This window comes from Alosa alosa, chromosome 7, assembly GCF_017589495.1.
Source record: "Alosa alosa isolate M-15738 ecotype Scorff River chromosome 7, AALO_Geno_1.1, whole genome shotgun sequence".
Classification (NCBI taxonomy): Eukaryota; Metazoa; Chordata; class Actinopteri; order Clupeiformes; family Clupeidae; genus Alosa; species Alosa alosa.
In genome coordinates this window covers 30928730-30950611 of record NC_063195.1, presented here as the reverse complement: position 1 = coordinate 30950611, position 21882 = coordinate 30928730, and the positions used below count along the sequence as shown (strand labels likewise).

Here is a 21882-nt window from a genome sequence, read left to right as displayed (position 1 = left end):
GCACACACACACAGGTACGCACATACTATCGGTATTAGAACGGCCGATACATAATTACAAATTCAGTAGGATTAAAAGAAAGCCAAATATTCATCATCATCATCAGGGCTGCATTTCCAGTATTGGCGATAAGTAGTCGTTTGTCCACTAGATGGCGCATCGTTGCAGTGAGACGTAATTTTGTTGGAAGTTAAAAGTGGGTTGGAAAAACAATGGATGCTTCCTAAAAGGGCTGTAGTTTATAGGACGATGTTCACATGAAATGTAATTCCCATTTCTTCTTGAAGCCGAAATAAATCTGAGAATGTTTATCGGACATGCTTGATTTTTACTGCAGGTACGTTAATCTTATAATATCAATAAGGACCTAGGTACAATAATGTTACCGTTAGCGTTGGTTGAGTGATGGAGGCCAATTTGATTGCATTTGTAGAAAACTATAAATGCGGTTATACCAAGCAAATTGATAGCAGCACTGTAATTGTATCTTTCGACTGTCATTTGTTCAGTGTTGTGCGTGAACGAGTTCAAAAGAACGCGTTCATTGAACACGCTCATTTTTTCGTGAACGTTGAACTGAGCGCAACACATTTTTTAATAAAGAACTTGAACGTAGTTCACATTATGTGTCATGAACGGCAGACATCACTGTAAATGAACGTTGGAATTTGTTTTCAATTGAAAACTGAGTGACATCTGTTTTCTCTTTTGAAACGCAACGAGAGAAAGTTCCTCCCTCCTGTATTCTCGCTGGTGCCGCTTAAATTATGTATCACCAGACAGAAATAGTTTTGACATTGTGTGCGCAATGCATTGCGGGCAACGTAGTGTCCGGCTGAGACATAGTTGAATCAAAGATTGTTAAGGCGGAGCTTTGAGAATGTATGAACTGAACTTGAACTAGTTCAGAAAAGCTGTGAGCTGGTACAACACTGCATTTGTTGCACGTGCTACAAAAGTCATTCTGTGCAATGGAAGATTTACCAACGTTACACCGGAGGGGAATCGATGTGCTTTGATTCCAGCTTGGTAGTTGTAGTCTGTGAGATTAAAAAGCAGCACGTGTGTGTGAAGTATCCAATCAATGACACCTTCATTTCATTATGGCTGCTTTAGCAACACACCTTAAGCTACTGTGTAGTGGGTCCTATTTAGAAGTGGCTACTTCATTCGCGCTTTCCTTGACTCATGGAGCTGCGTGAATTTTATTACAACCTTTCGCACGATATGGCAGTTTAAGTCCGCTTGATACTGTAAGGCGTAAGCCATTGGTTTCCAAAGGAGATTTTATTTGTGTCGCCAGCATAGCCTATTGACAATTTATGTTGTAAATAGGCCTACCTTGTAGCTTAGGGAAGCTAACAGCTTTCTATTAGGATCTAGTTTGTTAGTTACAGTTTTGTCATAACTCCCTGATGATTTTTGATAGCTGCTGAAAACGGCATGGAACTGACAGATGTTTTTGTTTATTAATAATTAAATAAAAATATAACATTATGCTGATACCTTTTGCTTTTCACAAATACAATGTAGCCTACAGGTGTAAGTGACCTTTCATCCATCCAGTTGCAATGAATGAACTGTGATGAACTGCCCTAATTGTGATTGTTTAGAGATTTTAAAGGTTTTATAACAATGCTACAACTTCTTTTGGCTATTCTTCACCTTTTCAGCCAGTAGGCTACTTTCTGTGCAGCCACAATACACACACACACATAGGCATGCCAAACAAGCATACACAAAAGTTTCAAGAGTGGGGGATGGAGTAAAAGATGGAGACAAATTGATTAGTGTGATTTATTTTTGCGGAAAGGATGTACAGGACTGAGCGGCGGTCATATTTTGTACCGCTATGCGGTACATGTAGTTTACAAGGCATTTGAGATTGTGATCTGATCCGACCACTACAGAGTACTATACCAGACACATTAAACTGATCAAAACATAACAAATATGGAAAATAAAATCAAGACAATCTAACTTCTATTCCATTGGTTTATGGACATAGCTCCACTACAAGTAGCAGAATTCAGTTAAGGCATGCATTTGCATTATATTAGGCCTACTCCAGATCAAATAAGAATGGCTTATCCATGTAAATCCAATTAACCATTATAACTCATCAGATACAACTGTGTGGTCAATAAAAATTGTCAAGTGACATGTATAAACCTTTACAGAGGCTGTTAGAAAACAATACATTTCTTTACATATTTCAAATATTACAAAATTATTTTCCCAATGATTACAATACAATGGTTTTTTTTTTAAAAAAAAGAAAGAAAGAGAGAGTAAGATTCACATTAATTTCTGTACTTTACCGGTGGTCTTCAGTCATTTCTTTACCTTGATGAAAGGCCAAATCAAGGAGCAGCACTAAATTGCCCGACTCGACACGGCAAAACCTTTAGGAAAACCATTATGATTGTATTCCTTTGAGAGCATGTTTTCATTGCCTTGGTTCCATTTCACACATTATATTCTTTAATTAACTTTGTTTTGTATTTTACAGAACTATGTAAATCAGACAATATACCTAACCTGATTTAATAATCAACTGACCATTGTTTACAGTTCATAGCCTTGAAACATGCGGAGTTTAGTGAAAATAATACGGAGAAGGCATTGGTTCACATTCTCCATCATGCCTAACACCTCCAACTCTCTTCTTTATACAAAATGTTCCCTACAACTTTATTGACCATGTATGTAACTTACCTAAATTACCTCATGAAATCTATCTTTCAGGACTAACAATCATCTTGGCAAACTGCTTTATGCTTATATACTTTTGACAAAATAGTTTTCACCCTGCCAAGCCAATTTGCGATATTCTCCGGCCCTCAGGGAATAATTCATCATGCTTTACACCATATTAACGATCTAAAGGTCTTATTTGTATGTTGAAAGCGTGTTGACTTCAATTATTTTTTCTAAAAAAGTTGGAAAACTGTTATAAGTACCAATGATGATTGAAGTTAGTGTATTTAGCTTGTGAGCACTTACGTGCTATCCCTATCAGCATTGCTAGCTATGGGTCCAAACCCCGTTGGCCCTGCATTATCAGACTATATTTGAAATTATACTGTATGACTAAGGCCCCATGCCTGTTTGATTGCTAAGTGCAGACTCCCCTTTCTCAGGGGAGAAATGTTTCACCTCCATCTTGGGGTTGGTGGGGCTGAGTGAGTTGAGTGGCTCGTTGAGGTCCTCCGCACACGCACACGCACACACAACTCACAGTTTGGACTGCAGAGGCTTCAGATACTTGTGGTAGGACTGGTGCACCTGAAGGGAGGGGAAGAACACAGCTGACACTGACAGCCAAAAATACATACAAAGATGGGAACTATTTTTAAGCAACTGCCTCATGCATTCTGGTAAAAGTCTGTGCTAGAAATGATTATTTGAAGGTAATACTGAATAGCCATAAGCTATGGCTGAAGGTAACATTACTTTGTTTTACTGACAACAGACGTTTACATTTACAAAGACTCATGCTATGATGGTTCACTCTACAGTTCCCCAGCTACCTCAGTGCGGTTCAGTGGAGACTTGCGGGCCCAATCAAACATGTGCTCGTAGACGTTGCCGTCGTAGCGACCCAGCACGGAGTTGAGCATCTCGTCGCAGTAGTCGAAGGCGTCCACGAGGGCCACGGCGTTGGTGCGCACCTGGCCCAGAAGGTCCTTCAGGCGCTGGGAGACGCTGGAGAGCTGAGGGACAGTCAGCAGACCTGCCTGCAGGGGGCAGTAGAGAGGAGCGAGGCGCTCAGGTAGGGCAGTGGGGCAGCACCCACAGGGTCCGAGTTACAACGTGCCAGACAGCTTGTGTGTACCCTCGTACTGAATCTGGTATGTGAGCATACTTCCATAATCTTGTCATAAGGATTAGTGAAAACACACAGTTATGTGTACGACAGTCCAGTCGATGGAATACAAGGGCATATTTGAAAGCAGTACAAGTGGAATCGGTACCTAAAACCTAAAAAACTGTTAGGACTTTTCTTGGAGGATTGAAATAGCTATTTGTGAACTGCGTTGCAATGGAGCCAACAGCAGCTGTCTCAATATGGGAGGGAGTGCACACCACCCCTGTGACGTGATGTCTGACTCAATTTAATGATTTAAGTCCTCATCATTTTACAATAACACTGCTACACGACTGAAGAAGAATGTGGATGAATATAATGTTATTCTTGTTTTCAGGTCAATATATATATATACAGTATGACTATCTGAAGTGTGAAGAGATTCTCTAATTTGGATTCCTTCAACATGATAAACAGATGCAAGTGGTCAACAAACAAGAATATGACTCACACCCTTGGATCAGCCAAACAATACTGGTTATTCAACTAAATTTAGATATTACATAACATGGTTTTGTTAAACACTAAGTAACCATTGCAATCAAACACTGAACCATACTACATAATATAATAATGTAGACGTATACCAAGGCTTTGTTGAAAACTCATACTGGCTTGTGTGTGTGTGTGTCTTATGTTGTGTTTGTCTAATTCTAGCGTTGCCGAGCCAACGGGGTGTCATCAGTACGGGCCACGCTCCGCCCCTCTGTTACAGGAACTACCCGTGCGGGAGTGTTACCTGCAGGAAGTCTCCGGAGTTCTGGGCGACCCCGTGCAGGGCGTAGAGCAGGGCCAGCGTGCTGAGGGCAGAGTGGACGCCTGTGTCCCCCACCTCCCCCAACTTGGCCGCGAACAGCTTCACCACCACATAGTGGCAATGGGCCTGAGGGGGATTAGACACGGTCATCAGTTATATTAATAGACATTCTATCAGTTAATCAATCAATCTATTGTTCATAGTGCAATCAATCCATTTGTGCAATAGTGCAATGGATCAATTTATTGTTTATAGTGCAGTCTCACCATTCAAAATGGTCTCTCAATTCTATTTATTCTATAGGTTCTAGATAGATTCTAGATCAGGGATGTCAAACTCATATTAGGTAGTGGGCCAGATTTGTTGGAATGAGACCTTGTGAGAGCAGTCATTGTCATGGTCATTATCATTTTTTTGCATGGGTATGAGTGTTGTTTGATATACTCCTTTACCATACCCACTGATAAGCAAACAAATAATGTACTACTGTCAAATACAACGCTATTTCTCTCTTGAAATAACCTACTTCCGTGCCAGTTCTTTCAGCCTCTTCCTTCCTGAGGATGGGTTATAGTGCTAGGTTTTTGTCAATGTATCATAGAGATATTGCTTATTACACATTGTGGAAGACTATCTTTTTTTCTAATTTCCCCTTCCTACCCAGAACATCTGGGGGGCCGTATGGAACCTGCTGGTGGGCCTTATCTGGCCCCCGGGCCTTATGTTTGACCCCCCCTGTATCTAGATTCTAGACATAAACGTATTGTTCAATGTAGGCCTGACCGAGTGTGTTTTCCCTTCTCTGTTGTTTGCCATCATTTCTGAGATTTTGACTGCTAGGGCTCATTACACGTTAAGCCACCTGCATAGAACACATTGTTAACAGTGTAATAATGAAGGCTGCGTACGTCAGAGGCTCGGACGAGGTCGATGGAGGAGTTGTTCCAGGCGTCCTCGGGGCTTTTGCTCTTCTGCAGCTCCCCCTGCAGGCTCTTGGCTGCAACTTCCACCAGCCTGTCACACAGAACATTGCAAAAGTGCATCAGGAAAAACAGGTTTACAGTACAAACATTATTGAGAACAGACATCCTCCTCTAGGACCACTTGTTACAACACTTTCAGCTAATTTACACAAATTAGCTAATTTACTCAGCAGACTAACATTTGGACATAGTTCCCTCTGATTTAAAGTGAAAGGGTGGTATGGCTTAATGATTAACTGCCAGACTTCTGACTTCCTGTTTATCAACCCATTCTTGTCATTAGTCACCATGGGAACCACACTTCTTGTCGTCAATGCCAGTGGTTACAGATAACAAAAGTCACTGTTGTCGGTATTGTCCGTACTTGGCGGCACGTAGCTTGTAGGCCTCCACCAGGCTGGCCAGGTCGCTGATGTTGACCACGGTGGGGCGGGAGGACACGGGCTGGGCCTGCAGGCGCTGCTGGGCATCGTTCAGGTAGGACACGATGCCGGTCAGCTGCTCGCCTTTACTCGCCTGCCTGTAGCTCTTCACCAGGTACCTATGAGGAGGGAGGAGGGAGAGCTTACCACCAGCACATCACAGAGCTATGGCAATGCCATCCCAATGTGCTAACATGAATGCGCTGTGATGGGTTAGTAACGTTGACAATACGTTGACATAACGTTACCACATGACCTGCAATTGGTCACTGAATATTTGAGAAACAGGCACCCGATGACACAGACTTGTCGTGCGTTGACACGAGCACTGGTTGGAGTGTGTTGGTGTGTGAGGTCAGTGGAGGAGGGCGGTGTTAGCTGGGGCTCTGACCTGGCAGTCTGCAGCATCATGACCGTGTTCTCGCCCTCGTACGTGCAGGTGGGCGTGAAGGTGACGTAGATGTCCGGCAGACTGCTGCACTGCGAGTAGCCGTGGCCGCCACACGCCATGCGGCACACCTCGATGCCCGCGTTCGCCACCCAGGTGGTGAAGGCCTTCAGGCCCGCAGAGAGGGCATGCAGCTGGGGGGGGGTGTCAAACGGAGTGGGTCGGGGGGGTTAGCCAGATACACACAAATAACAAGGCTTCATAAGATCTGTACAGGAAAGTGAACACACGGTCACAAAGTAAAGTGAAATATAGTATTTGAAGAGTAGAACAACACTATTTGAAACAGTTCTAATTTAAAACCCCTTTTTTTTTTATCTAATTCATACATTACATTACAGAGAGTTATTAAGAAGAACCCATCCCCTCTGAAGACATGTGCCTTTCATCCATGAGCAGATATCACATGAATGTGAGCATGTAACCCCTGGTGCTGCTGCCCACCTCGGGGAGCTCGCTGAAGTCTCCCTGGTGGATGTCGCCGGTGATGCGGTGGTAGGTCTCCGTCATGTACTGGCCCACAAAGTAGAAGGCGTAGGCCGTGGCCAGCAGGGGAAAGAGCTTGTACTGCTGCGTCTGGTAGTCCAGGATCTGAGGCTCCGGCTCGCTGTTGGACACAGGCCAGAATCAACAGGACCGTCATGACATACACGCACACACACACAGAGACACCCACACACACTCACAGAGGAACACAGTGCAACACTAATGTGGGGGTGGCACAATCATCCACAGAGAGGCCAAGTGAAGAATCAGGCCTTCAATCTAATACACACACACAAACACACAGTGACACAGACCCGCGGGTTTACACCCGATGGAACAACAAGTCAGTGAGTTATTTGCTAGTGAGTTATTTGCTAGTGAGTCGTTTGATGTCTAATATCAGTTGATTAAAAGGAGCCGCATCAGGTGAGCAGAGCTGGTGCTTGGCTGGAATGAGAGAGACACTCGGATTCACACTGGGGCCCTTTGTGAGGGAGTGTCCACCCCACACTACAGTGGGCCTGGCGTCTGACCCTTCCCCGGGACAAAAGCGCCTCATATATACGAGTGGCCTTGAGGCACACGGACACAGTGGAGGACTACAATGAACAGTGTCCAGTGACAAACTGAGCGTGCTCATGTAGTGCGCAGTGAGTGTGGGCCTGGCTAGTTCTGCTTTCGGGTTTGTGTGAAAATGGAAGGCCAGTGAAAGGAAGTGCTTTAACGTCTGTGACAGCAGGCTGACTTGTGCCCTTTTGCACGTAGGCAGAAATGTGGGCCAATGGATGTGTGACTCATTCAGAGTGAAAGTGTGTGGAAGCAACTTCAACTGTTGTCACCAGAAAAACACTTCTTATGTCTGACTGACTGTCTTAAGCATGTAACAGAACTGAAAGTGTTTTATAAACGCATGTAATTATAAGTGCATGAGTGAGTGTGTATGCAGTGTATGTGCTGTAACTATGTTTTGGAAATAGTAGCACTAGTTATAACTGACCTTGCTAATTCTAGCACTTATCACCTGACTAGACACCTAAATGTATAAAAACAGCACTCACTGATATTGTACTCTACTTGTTTTAATTGTTTTAAATTGTTCTAGAATTGTTGGGAGAATTGTTTTAAAAAGCTTTAAACTGTCTATCATGTTGTAAGTCACTTTGGTTAAAAATGTGTCAGCCAAATGTAATGTAATGTATTGTAAATGTAATGTAATGTAAATGTAAATATATTGTGTGTCTGTGTGCATTATGTTCACAGAGATACAGCAGGAGTGAGTTTGATTGTTTATGGATGTACATGTGTAGAGTGTAAATAAGTGTAGAGTGTAAATAAGTGTATGTTTCTCTGTGCCGTGCACATCTACACACACATGCTTGAAGAGTGTGTGAGTGTGAGCCCACGTCGCCTCTACTCACCCGGGCCGTATCTCGGACTGGTGCCGGACGGCGCTGTAGCGGATGGCGATGGTGGAGGCTTTGGCCAGCGCGCGGGACGACTCGCCCACTATCATGGAGCGGATGAACACCATGGTGCCGTATGTCAGCTTGGAGCTCGGGGGCTTGTGGTACGTCCCATCCGGCTCAACCTGTGGGGCAGGAACAAACGCCAAAATCAGCAAACGCCAAACACACATGGTATCAGTGTTGGAAGTGTAAACACACGCTTGGCTCTCTCGCACTGGATTGTGTTATTACCGTGAAGGTCTAGGACACAGGCAAAAAGGGTTTAGAGTTCATTTCTAGCTCCAGGGGCTTATGGGTAACGTGGATAAGTTAGTGGCTGAGTTATGGGTTTGTGCAATTTGAGTGATTAATGTGGCCTCTCCTTGGACCACCTCTACTCACCTTGGCATACTTCATGAGCATGTTATCACGAGGAATGCGCACGTTATCCATCTTCAGGTAACCGTTGTCGACCTCATCGAAACCAAACTTGGGCCCAATATCTCCCACAGTAATGCCTGTAGCGTCAAGCATGAGGAATGAAATCATTTGAACCTATCAATTTCTTTACAGTGTATGGATGTGTTTTTATAGTCAAAAATATATATTTACACTTTAACTTCTCAGTCACAAACAAACAAACAACCCAAAAACACACACACACATACATACATACATACATACAAACAAACAAACAAACACACCTGGAAGTGGCTTGTGTGTGCTCATAGAACGGATGGGGACGATGAAAGCATGGAGGCCATGGCAGGTCCCTTGGGTGTACAGCTGAGCCAGGACTATGGCATGGTTGGACGTCTTACCCACTGAACACACACACACACACACACACACACACACACACACACACACACACACACACACACACACACACACACACACACAGGGGAAAAAAAGGTTGTCAATGCTTTGAGGTGCAGGTGGATTTGCAGAGCAGCTCAGTCAGCACTACAACTGGGCATATTTGTTATGCTTACCATAATCAGATTATAGCCACACACTGTATTCACATTCACTGAAGCAAAGGAAGGAACACCAAGCAATTCCAGCACAAATATGCATCCGGGTCTGCCTATTTTTAGCAGCTGTAGAGGAAGTCTCCGTCACCTAGCGTGACACCTTGCCAGTAGCATGAGGGTCAAAGGTCAAAATGTCAAAGGTGAGCACTCACATCCTCCAGGCCACCATTTGATAGAGCTGATGGTTGGGCTGTTCATGACAAATTCTTGTGTGGAGGGGTCGTAGGTCGCGGTGGTCTCCAAACCTCGGATGAAGGTTCCTGGTGAGGGATAAGTGGCAGGCACAGGACACAGAGGAAAGCCACCAAAGCAGACAAAGAGCAGGAAAATCACATTAGCTTAAAGGAGAATTCCGGTGTGATATTGACCTAAAGTGTATTGAAACATGATACCGAGTGTGAACATATGTCTCATAGCCCATCTCGGCTTGTCCCCTGCACTCCAAAATCTGGCGCTAGTTAGCCGATGCTACCAACAGCTTTTTCAATAGTGGTGCTTCGGCCATGCAGCCATGCAAATAAATCACTGTTTTACACCCATTTACGAGGCTCAATGTATCTCCACACTTCATTGGTAGACTTCCGAGGGCCCTGACATTTAAAACGAGACATTGAGAACTTTGAAAAAGCACTGGTAGTTTACTTACAAGACGATTTATACAGACAGTATCTTCACGAAGTTTAGCGTTTGCAGCCATCTTGAATTTAGTCACGATAAGTCGAAAGCAAAAAGTAAGAATGAACAGGTATGATAAGGGATCAGATTCCAAAAATAATTCAGTGGAAATGCATGGATTACAGTTTCTTCCAGTAGCAGCAACTGGAATCCATGCATTTCCACTGAATTATTTTACAGTGATGTATTTGCATGGCTAGCCCGATGCCGAAGCACCACTATTGAAAAAGCTGTTGGTAGCATCGGCTAACTAGCGCCAGATTTTGGAGTGCAGGGGACAAGCCGAGATGGGCTATGAGACATACGTTCACACTCGGTATCATGTTTCAATACACTTTAGGTCAATATCACACCGGAATTCTCCTTTAAATTGACATCCACCTTATTCATTAAATTGTACTGGATTTGTAATCATTGGAAACAACTGAGGGCGACCACAGAGCGTTCAGGTTTTCAAAAAAAAGGCTGCTTTTTAAACAATAATGTTTAATATTTAATGTTCTATTCACTAAAGCTGAACTAATAAGAAGATTTGGCAGATAATATGTGATAAATATTATTACACCTCTTGTAGATATTTGACAGCAGTGACACACAAGTCTCATGATAGGTACCCCAGAGGCTGAAGAAGTGTACCGTGCATTTGAATGTTACAACCGTGTTTAAAAACTCTAAAGGTCAGACATTGTGCTATACAATAACAACTCAGTGAGTTCAGCTATAGTTGGAGCTTCAGAATTCGACATGGAACAGTGACTGATTCATGAGCAGGCATGCACAGTTGGCATGGCTGGCAGCCAAGCACTGCACATGCCGACCAGAACACATTCCACCGAGGAGGAGGAGATGCAGGGGGGCCTCAGGTTATGGTTAATTGAGGTTAGGAGGGTGAAAGCCTATTCATCTTACACGCAACCCTTCCTTCTGTCAAGAAAGAACATTTGAATTAAAAGTCTTCAAATGCTCAAGAGATATGTGGACGTTCTACCATTCCTATGGTTAACTTAAACAGACGTCCACTCACAGCACTAGCGCTCAAGGACAACAATAGCCTACTTATGTCCTTCATTTGAACTCTACTCGTCTGGGCATGCAGCTCCACCGTGAGGCCCTGAGGGGACGGTGCAGGTCAGAGCTATCTCAGGACAGGAGGCGTTACCGTGGCCCATCTCGGTCTGGGCATAGGTGCCAATGATCTCCAGGTTCCAGGCGGGCATGAAGAAGGCCTCCTGCTGCTCAGGCGTGGCCTGGTTGAACAGCGTGGGCAGAAACATCCCCAGGTGCAGGTCCAGGGGTCCAGGCCCCCCACGGTGCACACAGCTAAGGGTGAGTCAGGTGGGGGGGGGTCAAGGGTCAGGTGAGATATTTTAGGGGTTGTGGGGGTGCAGGTGGGGAAGAGAATGGGGGATTGAAGACCATAACATTTGAATGGATGTGCGTGCAAAAGGTGGACGTTAGGTGATGGATGGGGATGGTGGATGAATGGATGGGTGGGTGGATGGATGGATGGATGGATGGATGGATGATGACCCAGAAAGAAGAGAAGAGAAAAAACAAAGACAGCTTATGAGCCAGTCATGCAAGTTGATTGCTGGGCGCCAATTTCATTTTCAATTTTCAAAAGCACTTGATGGTTCTTGCAAAGTCTTTTGCAAATAAATATCTTTCAAATACACTCCATTATGCACGATTCAAACGACAATAAGGGCGCTGTGAATTTTATGGTGGAAGCCTTGGATCTCAACAGCCATGTTAGCATTACTGTTCATCAAATGCAGCCTTCATTTTAGTTTAGTTAATTCAAAGAATTATTCAGTAGCAAATTACCGCGTCTCACACATGAGCTTCAAAGTCAAAGCTCCTCATGAACCTCACAAGAGCAATAACACAGGCCAATTGATATCATTGAAGCAACAACAGCTTACAACGCAAACGTAAACAAGGCAGAAAACCAACAAAACAATGCTGTGTGAAAGCAGATTCATGTGAAACTGGTGTCGCTCACAGATTGGCCTACATTTCACCCATTGTACTCCTTTATTCTCAACAAACAAAAGTTCAACTGAAGAAAGTGAAACTGTTTCACAATGCCTAAATGGCTTTCAGCAACAGGGAAGAAAAAAACATGGCATAAAAAGAAAAACTTGATTAGCTACATTAGCAGAGATTAAGATCGAGATCATTGCAAGGTCGATTCTTTATAGTAGTCAGGTAGAACCCCAGGATAGGTGTGACATAAGGTACTAATGCATTTTTTTTGCATAAATTGATAATTTAGGGGGTGTAGACTCAGAATCTGACAGGTGCCGCTCCGGCACCCTTGAGCATTTTTTTTTAAATGACATAAATTGCCACGCCCCCTATTTTTGACCATAAAAAATAACTAGATGCACATTACTGTATAAACCCATCATGTATGGTATCAAATGAAAGCTTTTCTCAAACAGAAATCAATGATGTCAATAACAACATGCTAAAAATGATTTCAAGTCCCTCCAGAGAATATAATAACTGTAAAGCCTGGTAACGTCACACCGCTGAAATGGTAGGCTAAGCAACAACCACAAGAGACATATGAATTGTATCCACTCTCAACAATTAATCAAATAGACTAAGTTATAAGGAACAAAGTAGAACTTTCTCACAGATTCTGAAAGCAACTATATACAGAACATGTTGCCAGGCTGGCCTTGTACACATCACAAACATCAAATGTCTCCTCCAAAAAACATTCATTTAATCAGATATTTCTCCCTCGCTGTCATCAGTATCCTCCACTGAAAGTGTAGCCAAATTTTTATTTGCACACTGTTCACCACCTTTGCAATGGCAGTAGGTGGTGCATGGTAGTCCATCTGACTGACAGCTGCAAGAGGCCCTGGAGCATGCTGGCACTGCCTTGCATCCACAAGCAACAAGCTGTAGACCTGTTTTGGGTGCAATGTCAGTGTTGCCATGTACAGGCACAGGAATTCCATCCTCCATTTTCACACTGGAGGTGTTTTTTTGTCAGCAGCTCTCCACAGAAGGACTTGCAGCCGTGCACGCTTGATGTGTTCCGCTGCATATTCTCTTGTTGGAGGAAGACATAGCATGAATCAAGTTTCTGAGGCTTTCAACAGTCTTTCCATAGTAGAGGCAAGAAAGGAAATCCATTCCTGCCTTCATGCTCATCAGCTTCTACAGTACATCTGTACAATTCTTCAAATCAAGATTCCTCTTGAGCATCAAATTGATTGCTGAGGTTTTCCCTTTGCCATATGGATATGACACTGTCACTGTCACATGTATTAAGCTACATGGCAGTTCCATAATTTGTTTAATTTAATACCAAACATGACACGATTTAGAGGTATAAGCTATTATGCAGCAAAAAGAAACCTAATTTGACCTTAAAGGTCACTTTGCAAAAGGTATTTTGTTCTCTGGAGGGACCTAAACTATTTTTTTCTACTTTATTATGGTCAAAGCTGATTTCTGTATGAAAAGAGCTTTAATTTGATACCATACATGATGGGTTTATAGGTTAATGTCTATTTAGATGATTTTCTATGATCAAAAAAGGGGTGTGGCAGGTGATGCCATTTTAAACAAAAGCTTCTCAGGGTGCGGGCTGCACCAGGTCAGATTCTGAAAGGACACCCCCTTACCTATCAATTTATGCAAAAAAATTGCATTAGTACCTTATGTCACACTTATGCCCAAATTCCACAAAGTTCTACCTGACTATAGAGAAGGAAGGATTTTGAGGTAAGAACAAGTTTGTCATTGATTTCAGACTGGGCAATGATGGCAAGGCAAGGTATGGGCTTACAGGGCTCTACACTAACATTTTTTTCCAGGAGCACTTGTGCGCCCAAGTTAAAAAATTTATGAGCACAGACAAAATTTGGGCACAGTCAGTTCTGTACTTAACTTACACATAATCTAACATTACACTGCAGCTAACAGTTAAACATGCCAGTGCACCAATTGCGAAAATTAAGAATGACTGACAACATTTAGGCTACAGGAAACAGGATTTTAAACCTACTTTATTTTCAGTCTGTTCTTTTTTCCTACATTTTGTTACTGTAAAATAATATAATACATTGCCATATTTGCATTCAGCCTGTATATCAAGTATCCTGCCAAATGTAGGCTAATTTATTTATTTGTGAATCCATCTGTAGCTAATCCAAATATGCCTATGGTAACCTATCTGACTGCATACTGAATACTACTACTAAAACAGTCCATTTGCTCTTCCACAAAACCCAACATAGTCTAATCAAAGATATATATATTTTTTATTTGAAATATCTGCATTGATGGGGGCAGTTAGGCAAACGTTAGGCCTACTTTCGTTTTGCACTTCAGCTTGTATTCAGTGTAAACAAACAAGAATGCGTGGAAGCCTGGAGTTGTCAGTAGCGTTCTACCTTTGAATAAAATGGGAGTATTACGGGAGGCTACTTTTGTGCCTGTTCGCTACAGCTATATTTTGCATATTGCAGCCAATACGTCAACTGGGCTAAAAGACATGTTAGGTTACCTTTCTTTCTCTCACTGCATTCTCAGAATCTCATCCTGTTCCTCCTATATCCGATGAATTCGGTGGATAGAAGAACTAATTTCTTCAATCTTTGCATCTTGGCTGGCTAGTCTAACTTTCCGCTTTTTCTGCGCGCTCTTGAATATGATAGAAGCGACTACTAGCGAGTCACAACGCGAAACTGTTAACGTTGATGGGAGGTGTAGTTTTTATGCTGCATTCGCGACGTGATTCTATGGTTTGCACCAGTAATGTTTCTCGATGTTGCGGTGTATTTTGTAGACAAACATTAACATGGTTAGAAGTCATTCGCACCAGTGCGCCTAAATATTTTTTTGCACTCGCACGCCATCAGTTTTACTCGCGAGTGAAATGGGCGCACTGTAGAGCCCTGGCTTAGGAGAGGGGCACGAGGATGTAGCAATCAAAATGCACACCGGCTCTGATTCAGAGGCTACTCTAGGTCAACACAGACTAACAGAGCAGAAAGGATGCGTGGGAGACGAGAGGGACGCCGGGCTGGAGGAATGAAAGGGCCAAATGAGACAACAGACACTTTGGATTCCGTTTCATCTCCTCCACAAGGCTCTCATTCACACAAATAGCCACATTGGGAACTACTGCAATTGGCAGAGCTAAAGTAAGCAAGGTTTGGTTAGTGCCAATGTACGCTACAGGGGCTTCATGAGTTCTAATGCCAGCGACAGTGTGCTGTCAAGCACCTACAAGAGAAGCAAATCAGATACTTTTTCAGCGTCCACTACTACTAACTAACTAACTAACAGGGACTACAGACAGGGATTGCCAGTCCTTCACCTGGAGATTTACATACCAGTTACCTAACAACTAACACCACAACAGTACACATCTGAGAAGCACCTGAATGACAGATTACAACCAGTTGTGTTTGATAAGGATTAGACCCGTAAATCTTCAAGGAGAGGACTGGGCACTGTGTAGCTCGTGTACGCGTGGTCCAAACTCCCCAGCGGTTTCCCCTAACGGGACTGACCGTGACCCAGCTCAGTCTGAGCGTAGGTGCCAATGGCCTTGAAGGACTCGGCCAGCGGGAGCCACTTCTTGCGCTGCTGTGCGTCACACTGGCTCTGCAGCGTGGGCAAGAACATGGCGTAGTGAAGACCCACCGCCTCGTGGTGCTGTCCTTTGAACGTACTGACACACAGACAGACATAAAAAATAAAACACAGACACACAGAGACAGACATACATTCACAAAGTACAAATAGATGAAGTGACCCAGCCCTCAAAAGTACAATCAAACAGCAACAAAGTCCTGTGGTACAGTGGCATCCCTGAAACTCACAACACAAATACATATAGTATAACACAGGGGTTCCCAAACTTTTCCACGACAAGGCCCCCCAAATACCACTAGGTTATGGCCAAGGACCCCCTTGATGTGTTATTAATCCCATCAACAATACTACGGCAAATGTAAAAATACATTAAGCTAATCCTAATAATTATTTTAGCCACAAGCACTTCACGATGGACCATACAGTGTGTCAAAATTGCATTTGGGGCTTTCTGCTATATGAGAGCTATCACTCTACTATTATTCCCAGTCATTATCATGGAAAATATAATGTTCAGATATGCGACAAATTATTATTTTGGCATTGTATAACAACTAGTGCTGTCAAATGATTAAAAATTTCAATCACGATTAATCGCTGAATTCCTATAGTTAATCACAATTAATCACATATTTTATCGCATGATTAAAACTATTATTTTGCATTTCTGAACTTTCCAGAGGTCCATGTTAACAATATAAAGCAACAATTGTGTATCTTGATTAGGATTCAAATGAAAGCAAAGCAAGTTACTTCATTAACTTAACTTTAAGACGGTAGGTCTATTTGATTATTTCAAACCAAATTTCAAAAGATGTGCAGCAGACCTGAGGCAACACAATATTCTTCAGAAAAATAGCTAATAAAGGGCATAACAAACATAAAATACTATATTCATTATCTTTGAGTTCAGTTGAAAATAAGGAACTTTTCGACATGAGTGCACTGCCATTTTATAGGCCTACAGTCTATGGTGCACTGTCACTTGCCACACACATCAGCGCCGAAGTTTTTAACACGCAAACACTGGATGAACAATGGATTTTATGGAGCGGCGTCGACCAAATATAACTGAATCGTGATTTACACGGCGGCAAAGTACAATGCTGGTGTGCAGAGTTGTATTGAAAAGAATGGAATCTAATGTAGCCTACGGTAAATGAATGTCGAAAGCAGAGTGCATCGCACTCATGTCGGCATCGGTGTCCACAGCAATTTAAAACACCATTCAGCTGATCGGGAGTTCAGAACTGCGTTGGTGTTTATTATACGAATCTACTCTTTGGCCGGCACGTAAGCCCAAACAAGTGTGTGCAGCATGCCTTTACGTAGCCTACTAAAGGTGCATCATCATAAAGATAGGCTACATTTTATCTGCATCACGCCCCATTTTAGCGGAAAACAAGTTAACATTATATTATTGATTCCAATGGAAAAGACAGATAGTCTAATCACATCTTGACGTTACATCTAGTTTTTAATTTACAGGCCATTCAATCATTTTACTAACACGGCAGTTATGAAGAATTATGTGTATGTAACTTACTCATGTCGAAACTATGTAGGTTATACCAGTGGTTTTCAAAGTGAACTTTGAAAACCACTGGTATAACATACTTATCACCTGTTCAACTGCTTCAAATACTACTCCACAAACTACTACTACTCCTACTGCACTACAAAAATCAAAAGACGCATATGCGTCTATTTTCAGGGTCATTCCACATCAGTTCAACCAGGGCCCACGCACTTAGGTCTCAAAAAATTCTGAAAAAATTACCAGGTGTACCTATGTTACCCAGGAGACACAGCGCAAGAACTAAACCATGTAGGAGGCTCAAATTTTGCATGCTGGTACATAAATAGGAATAGTATGTAGCAAAATCGTCACGTTTGGTCTGGATAATCCTGCATGGTCATAGCTGTCCCTCAAAGTTGATACAAATTTTATTGGAGTTTTTGGCTGGGCTCTGTTTAAGCCTTCAGAAGACATATTTGTACTCAACATAGGCTCTTGATTTATTTTCCTTACCGAGATAAGTACCAGAAACACTCTCACAAAAAAGCAATGAACAGAAAACAGATCCCTTCAGGTTTACCGAGATAAGTGGAAACACTCTCACAAAAAAGCAATGAACAGAAAACAGATCCCTTCAGGTTTACCGAGATAAGTGGAAACACTCTCACAAAAAAGCAATGAACAGAAAACAGATCCCTTCAGGTTTACCGAGATAAGTACCAGAAACACTCTCACAAAAAAAGCAATGAACAGAAAACAGAAAAAGGCAATGAAACACTCTCACAAAAAACATGAACAGAAAACAGATCCCTTCAGGTTTACCGAGATAAGTGGAAACACTCTCACAAAAAAGCAATGAACAGAAAACAGATCCCTTCAGGTTTACCGAGATAAGTGGAAACACTCTCACAAAAAAGCAATGAACAGAAAACAGATCCCTTCAGGGTCTGAACAGCAGACCTCACAAGTCTGAAAAATAATTTTGGTTATAATTTTCAGAGCACCCAAACACCTTGTGGGAATATACAAAGATTTTTTTAAATATGTTTTTCTTTATTCTCCATGATCCCTTCTTTTTGAAAACACCAATTTGACTTGTCTTATGCAAATCTTTCTTTTTTATTTTCCACCCTGAACATGGGCATAATGCCCCATTGACATCAATAGAGGCCGACACCGCCCTCCCCTTGTAAAACTTGTGGTTCTTGGAAAGTATTGATCTTACATAAGAGTAATTTTACAGTGTGTCTTCTAGGAAACATAGGTACACCTGATAATTTTTTCAGAATTTTTTGAGACCTAAGTGCGTGGGCCCTGGTTGAATTGACGTGGAATGACCCTTCATGATGATTAGCATTTTGATATTGTACACACACACACAGACACACACAGAGACAGACACACACACACGCAGATAAATAGTTGACCAAGTGAGGCCTTTGACACAGTTAATCTGAACTGCACTATGTGCTGTGTGTCCTGTTGTGACCTGGAAGCAGGACAAGAGCGTGCAGTTTGGTAATATGGAACAGTGTCAGCAGTCTGCAGGAATCAGCCTAAAGGAGTCTGTGTGCTACACCCATTCCCAACACGTATCTTCCATGCTTCCACCACAAAATTCACAGGTCGCTAGAAGTTCAAGAATGCAAACACTGAGAAAATGAGTATTTAAATTAGTTTTGGAACTAAGATGAGGTGTGGCATGTTACAACAAAACCAAGATAACTATTGAATAGGTCAATAAAGGAAAACGACAAGGCTTCAATGTAATGACATTCACTTCTGATCACAGACCATAATGTCATATAAAACGATTGTTGTACCTCTTGTAATTATAAATTTCTTCAGGGTCGGAGATGCCATACTCTCGGAGTTTCAGGATCATCTGGGCGCTCTTCCTCACCGCTGCTTCATACCGCTCACTCCTTGACAGAAAGTTGGGGTCTTCCTGCTGGAAATCTGGATCACTGATAACCAGTGCTTCTGTAACATGCATTTTAAACACAGGTTCAGCACGCCTGTTCCTCCTGATCACAAGCCAATGTTAACGTTAGCTATTCGGTTGTACGTGAACTGTAATCGATGCATAACAATAAACAACACCACACTGAGGCTGAGTATACTAACAGTAAGTCTCGTTACACCTCACAGATTTTCCTCTTAAAACACACCGGTCGAGGAACAAGTAAGGGTCATGTGAAATGGAACAGGCCTAATGGTCAAATTTGAACGGTTTCAAGTGACAGAGTGGAAATTGCACGATAAGAGTATTGACGTTAGCCTAGTTTAGCGACAAACGCTAACTTTATCTTAGATTGTCGTTGATGTTATTTGCTTTGTCTGACAACATCGTTGTTGTTGACCAATCTGAACAAACTTCGTACAAGGCTTCACTGAACTTAGGGAGACTTCAGGACTGACCTATTTCTCTCCTTCGCCTGGTCTTCTCTTGACCACCATCCAAAATGTACGTGAGAAGTTCTGGGTTGAACGTCGCATTTTCACGTTCTCTCTGAATATCGGGATTCATAACGGCGTTAATATGTCTTGCCTCCGTTTCACAGAAGAAATAAACAAGCCGTCTTCGTTCGACAAAGTGTTAGCGGCTTAGATGCACTTAATTACTACCACTAGGTTTGGTAACAGTCGCAACTTCCTCGGTTGTTGAGATCACATGTACATGACGCCTGGTCACGTGATCACTTCTACGCTCCCTCTGCAAGAGATTCAGGATGTAGTCTGTGACTGAATGGATATTTTTCATCAAAAATATAACATTTCCACTCTATTGTACTGATTCATTTGTATTAACTACCATATTTCTTAACCAATGTAATGTTTCCTGCTACTGCGGTTTATCATTTTCCTTGGGAAATTCAACCTGGTGCCATTCCAGAAGGAGCATCTGTACGAACTTTTGGAAGGTAACATTAGCCTATATTATTCAAGAAGTTAATATTACTGTCTTTTAGTCTTTCTAGTTAACCTAACAACTTCTGTAGAAATGCAATACCACAACCATTCATTCGCTCACAGTTTATGCTGAAGTGATGCCTTGTGGTCTTACCTAGGCCTACATTTGTCATCAGGTTGACATGTTACCGACCAGAGGAGTCAAAGGCCATTCTGTCTTCACATCATTCATCTATGAAGTACCAAGTCAGCGTTCGAACGTCATATGTTGAGCCTTTCAACCCCATATGTGGAGCACTTTATATTGTCTTGGGAGAAGTTGAAAACACAGAAGGTAAAGTGAGAAAGTATTATGTTTATGATTGTGTTTTTTAGCAGATACGGTGTCCAAAGCGACAATTACAGTAATAATATTGCATGTTTTACAAAGTATCTCTATGTATGTGACAAATAAAATCCTTATCATTATATCCTTGTAATACAACAGATAGGTGGCCTAAATTTTTACTGTCAGGTGGCCTAACAGATTTTTACTGGTCACATACAAGGAAAAGGTTGGATCATGTAATGTGCTAGTATGCCTTTCCTTCCGTGCTTGTCCCTTTTGATTTAGAGCTAACAATTCAGAATATTTTTCATGGTAATGGTAGAACAAACTTTCTACACACTCTCAGCGCTCAACACTCGCAATTTCCATTTGTTATATATGATCTAGCACCCGGAACACCTGGCAATGCAATATCCTGTTCTCGTGGTAGGATCATGACCCTTTTTTGTCCCTTGTAGACAAATGGGGTACCCCCTTAATGCTAAATAGAATGGAATATGTTTTATTTTCATTGGACAGCAGCTGTCCAACGAAATTGTTCTGCAACTCGCCCTCAGTGGTACACAAATAAAATGATAGTACCCTTATAAAGGCAAGACAGAATTAAAAACAATACATTTTAATAATACATTAATAAAAAAGTCAGATATTGCTTATTTGTATTTGTAGGTAGACTGCTATTGTACCATTATTTCTTAGTGTTCAGCTCTTTCATGGCACATGGGTAAATTTTTTTAATTTGTCTGGATGTGCCTGTATCGCTTTCCAGAGGGCAGCAAGGTGAAAAAATGGGTACTAGATACGTTGGGTACTCCCTTAATGATAAATGGGTACGTTGAAGTTAATGAAAAGGGGAATTCCTATATCGTGTGACTTTAGAGGTCTTAAGACCCTGGTCTGTTACAGTATCCCTTACCACCAGTGAGACAGATCCAATGTGCCACACTCTTGACTGTTCCTACAGAGAGAAGCGGTGTGATGCTGCAGGCCCGTGTGATGAACTGTGTGGATGGGGTAGACTTGGCCCTGTTGCAGAAGGCCATCAATGACCAACGGAGCTTCCTCCAAGAGAGGGAGGATGACAAGGGAAGCACTTCAGGCTGACTCAAACTGAACAGTTACATTAAAGTGAACTCATTCTCTGGCTGTTCCAGATGTACTGAATTGTACTGACTCTAGTGTACAGACTGTATCAAAACTAACAAGAAGTTGATCCAGACCACATTCTTCAAGAAAGAAATGTATACAGCCTCCAGTGGCAAAAACATATGAAGGACTATTAAAAAGCAAGCTTCATGGCAGTACCATTGTCATTTTCTTTCTTATTGTCATGGGAAGAGTTTACTGGTATTAAAACTTTAAACATA

At 42.2% G+C, this 21882-nt stretch overlaps 2 protein-coding genes across 4 annotated transcripts; one reads left to right on the top strand and one right to left on the bottom strand.

Annotated features, from left to right (window-relative positions):
* Positions 1–1783: 1783 nt before the first annotated feature.
* acox1 (acyl-CoA oxidase 1, palmitoyl) lies at positions 1784–19949 on the bottom strand. 2 transcript variants are annotated; one of them, XM_048247304.1, is made up of 14 exons: positions 19696–19949; positions 19098–19257; positions 15671–15831; positions 9602–9709; positions 9117–9236; positions 8815–8930; positions 8386–8555; positions 6926–7088; positions 6425–6615; positions 5976–6152; positions 5537–5642; positions 4611–4754; positions 3534–3740; positions 1784–3288 (listed from the first exon to the last, which is right to left on the bottom strand). In XM_048247304.1, exons 1-14 carry the CDS (start codon positions 19802–19804, stop codon positions 3238–3240), a joined length of 1983 nt encoding a protein of 660 aa, XP_048103261.1. In that variant the 5' UTR covers positions 19805–19949; the 3' UTR covers positions 1784–3237. The 2 variants fall into 2 exon arrangements, with proteins under 2 accessions (XP_048103261.1, XP_048103260.1); XM_048247303.1 differs by lacking the exon at positions 15671–15831 and adding an exon at positions 11284–11444 and having other exon boundaries at positions 19696–19948.
* On the top strand, positions 19942–21816 carry ten1 (TEN1 subunit of CST complex). Of its 2 annotated transcripts, none has more exons than XM_048247306.1 (3): positions 19942–20198; positions 20364–20521; positions 21480–21816. In XM_048247306.1, the coding sequence occupies exons 1-3, from the start codon at positions 20110–20112 to the stop codon at positions 21617–21619; spliced, it is 387 nt and encodes a 128-aa protein (XP_048103263.1). In that variant the 5' UTR covers positions 19942–20109; the 3' UTR covers positions 21620–21816. The 2 variants fall into 2 exon arrangements, with proteins under 2 accessions (XP_048103263.1, XP_048103262.1); XM_048247305.1 differs by having other exon boundaries at positions 20346–20521.
* The last annotated feature ends 66 nt before the right edge of the window (positions 21817–21882 follow it).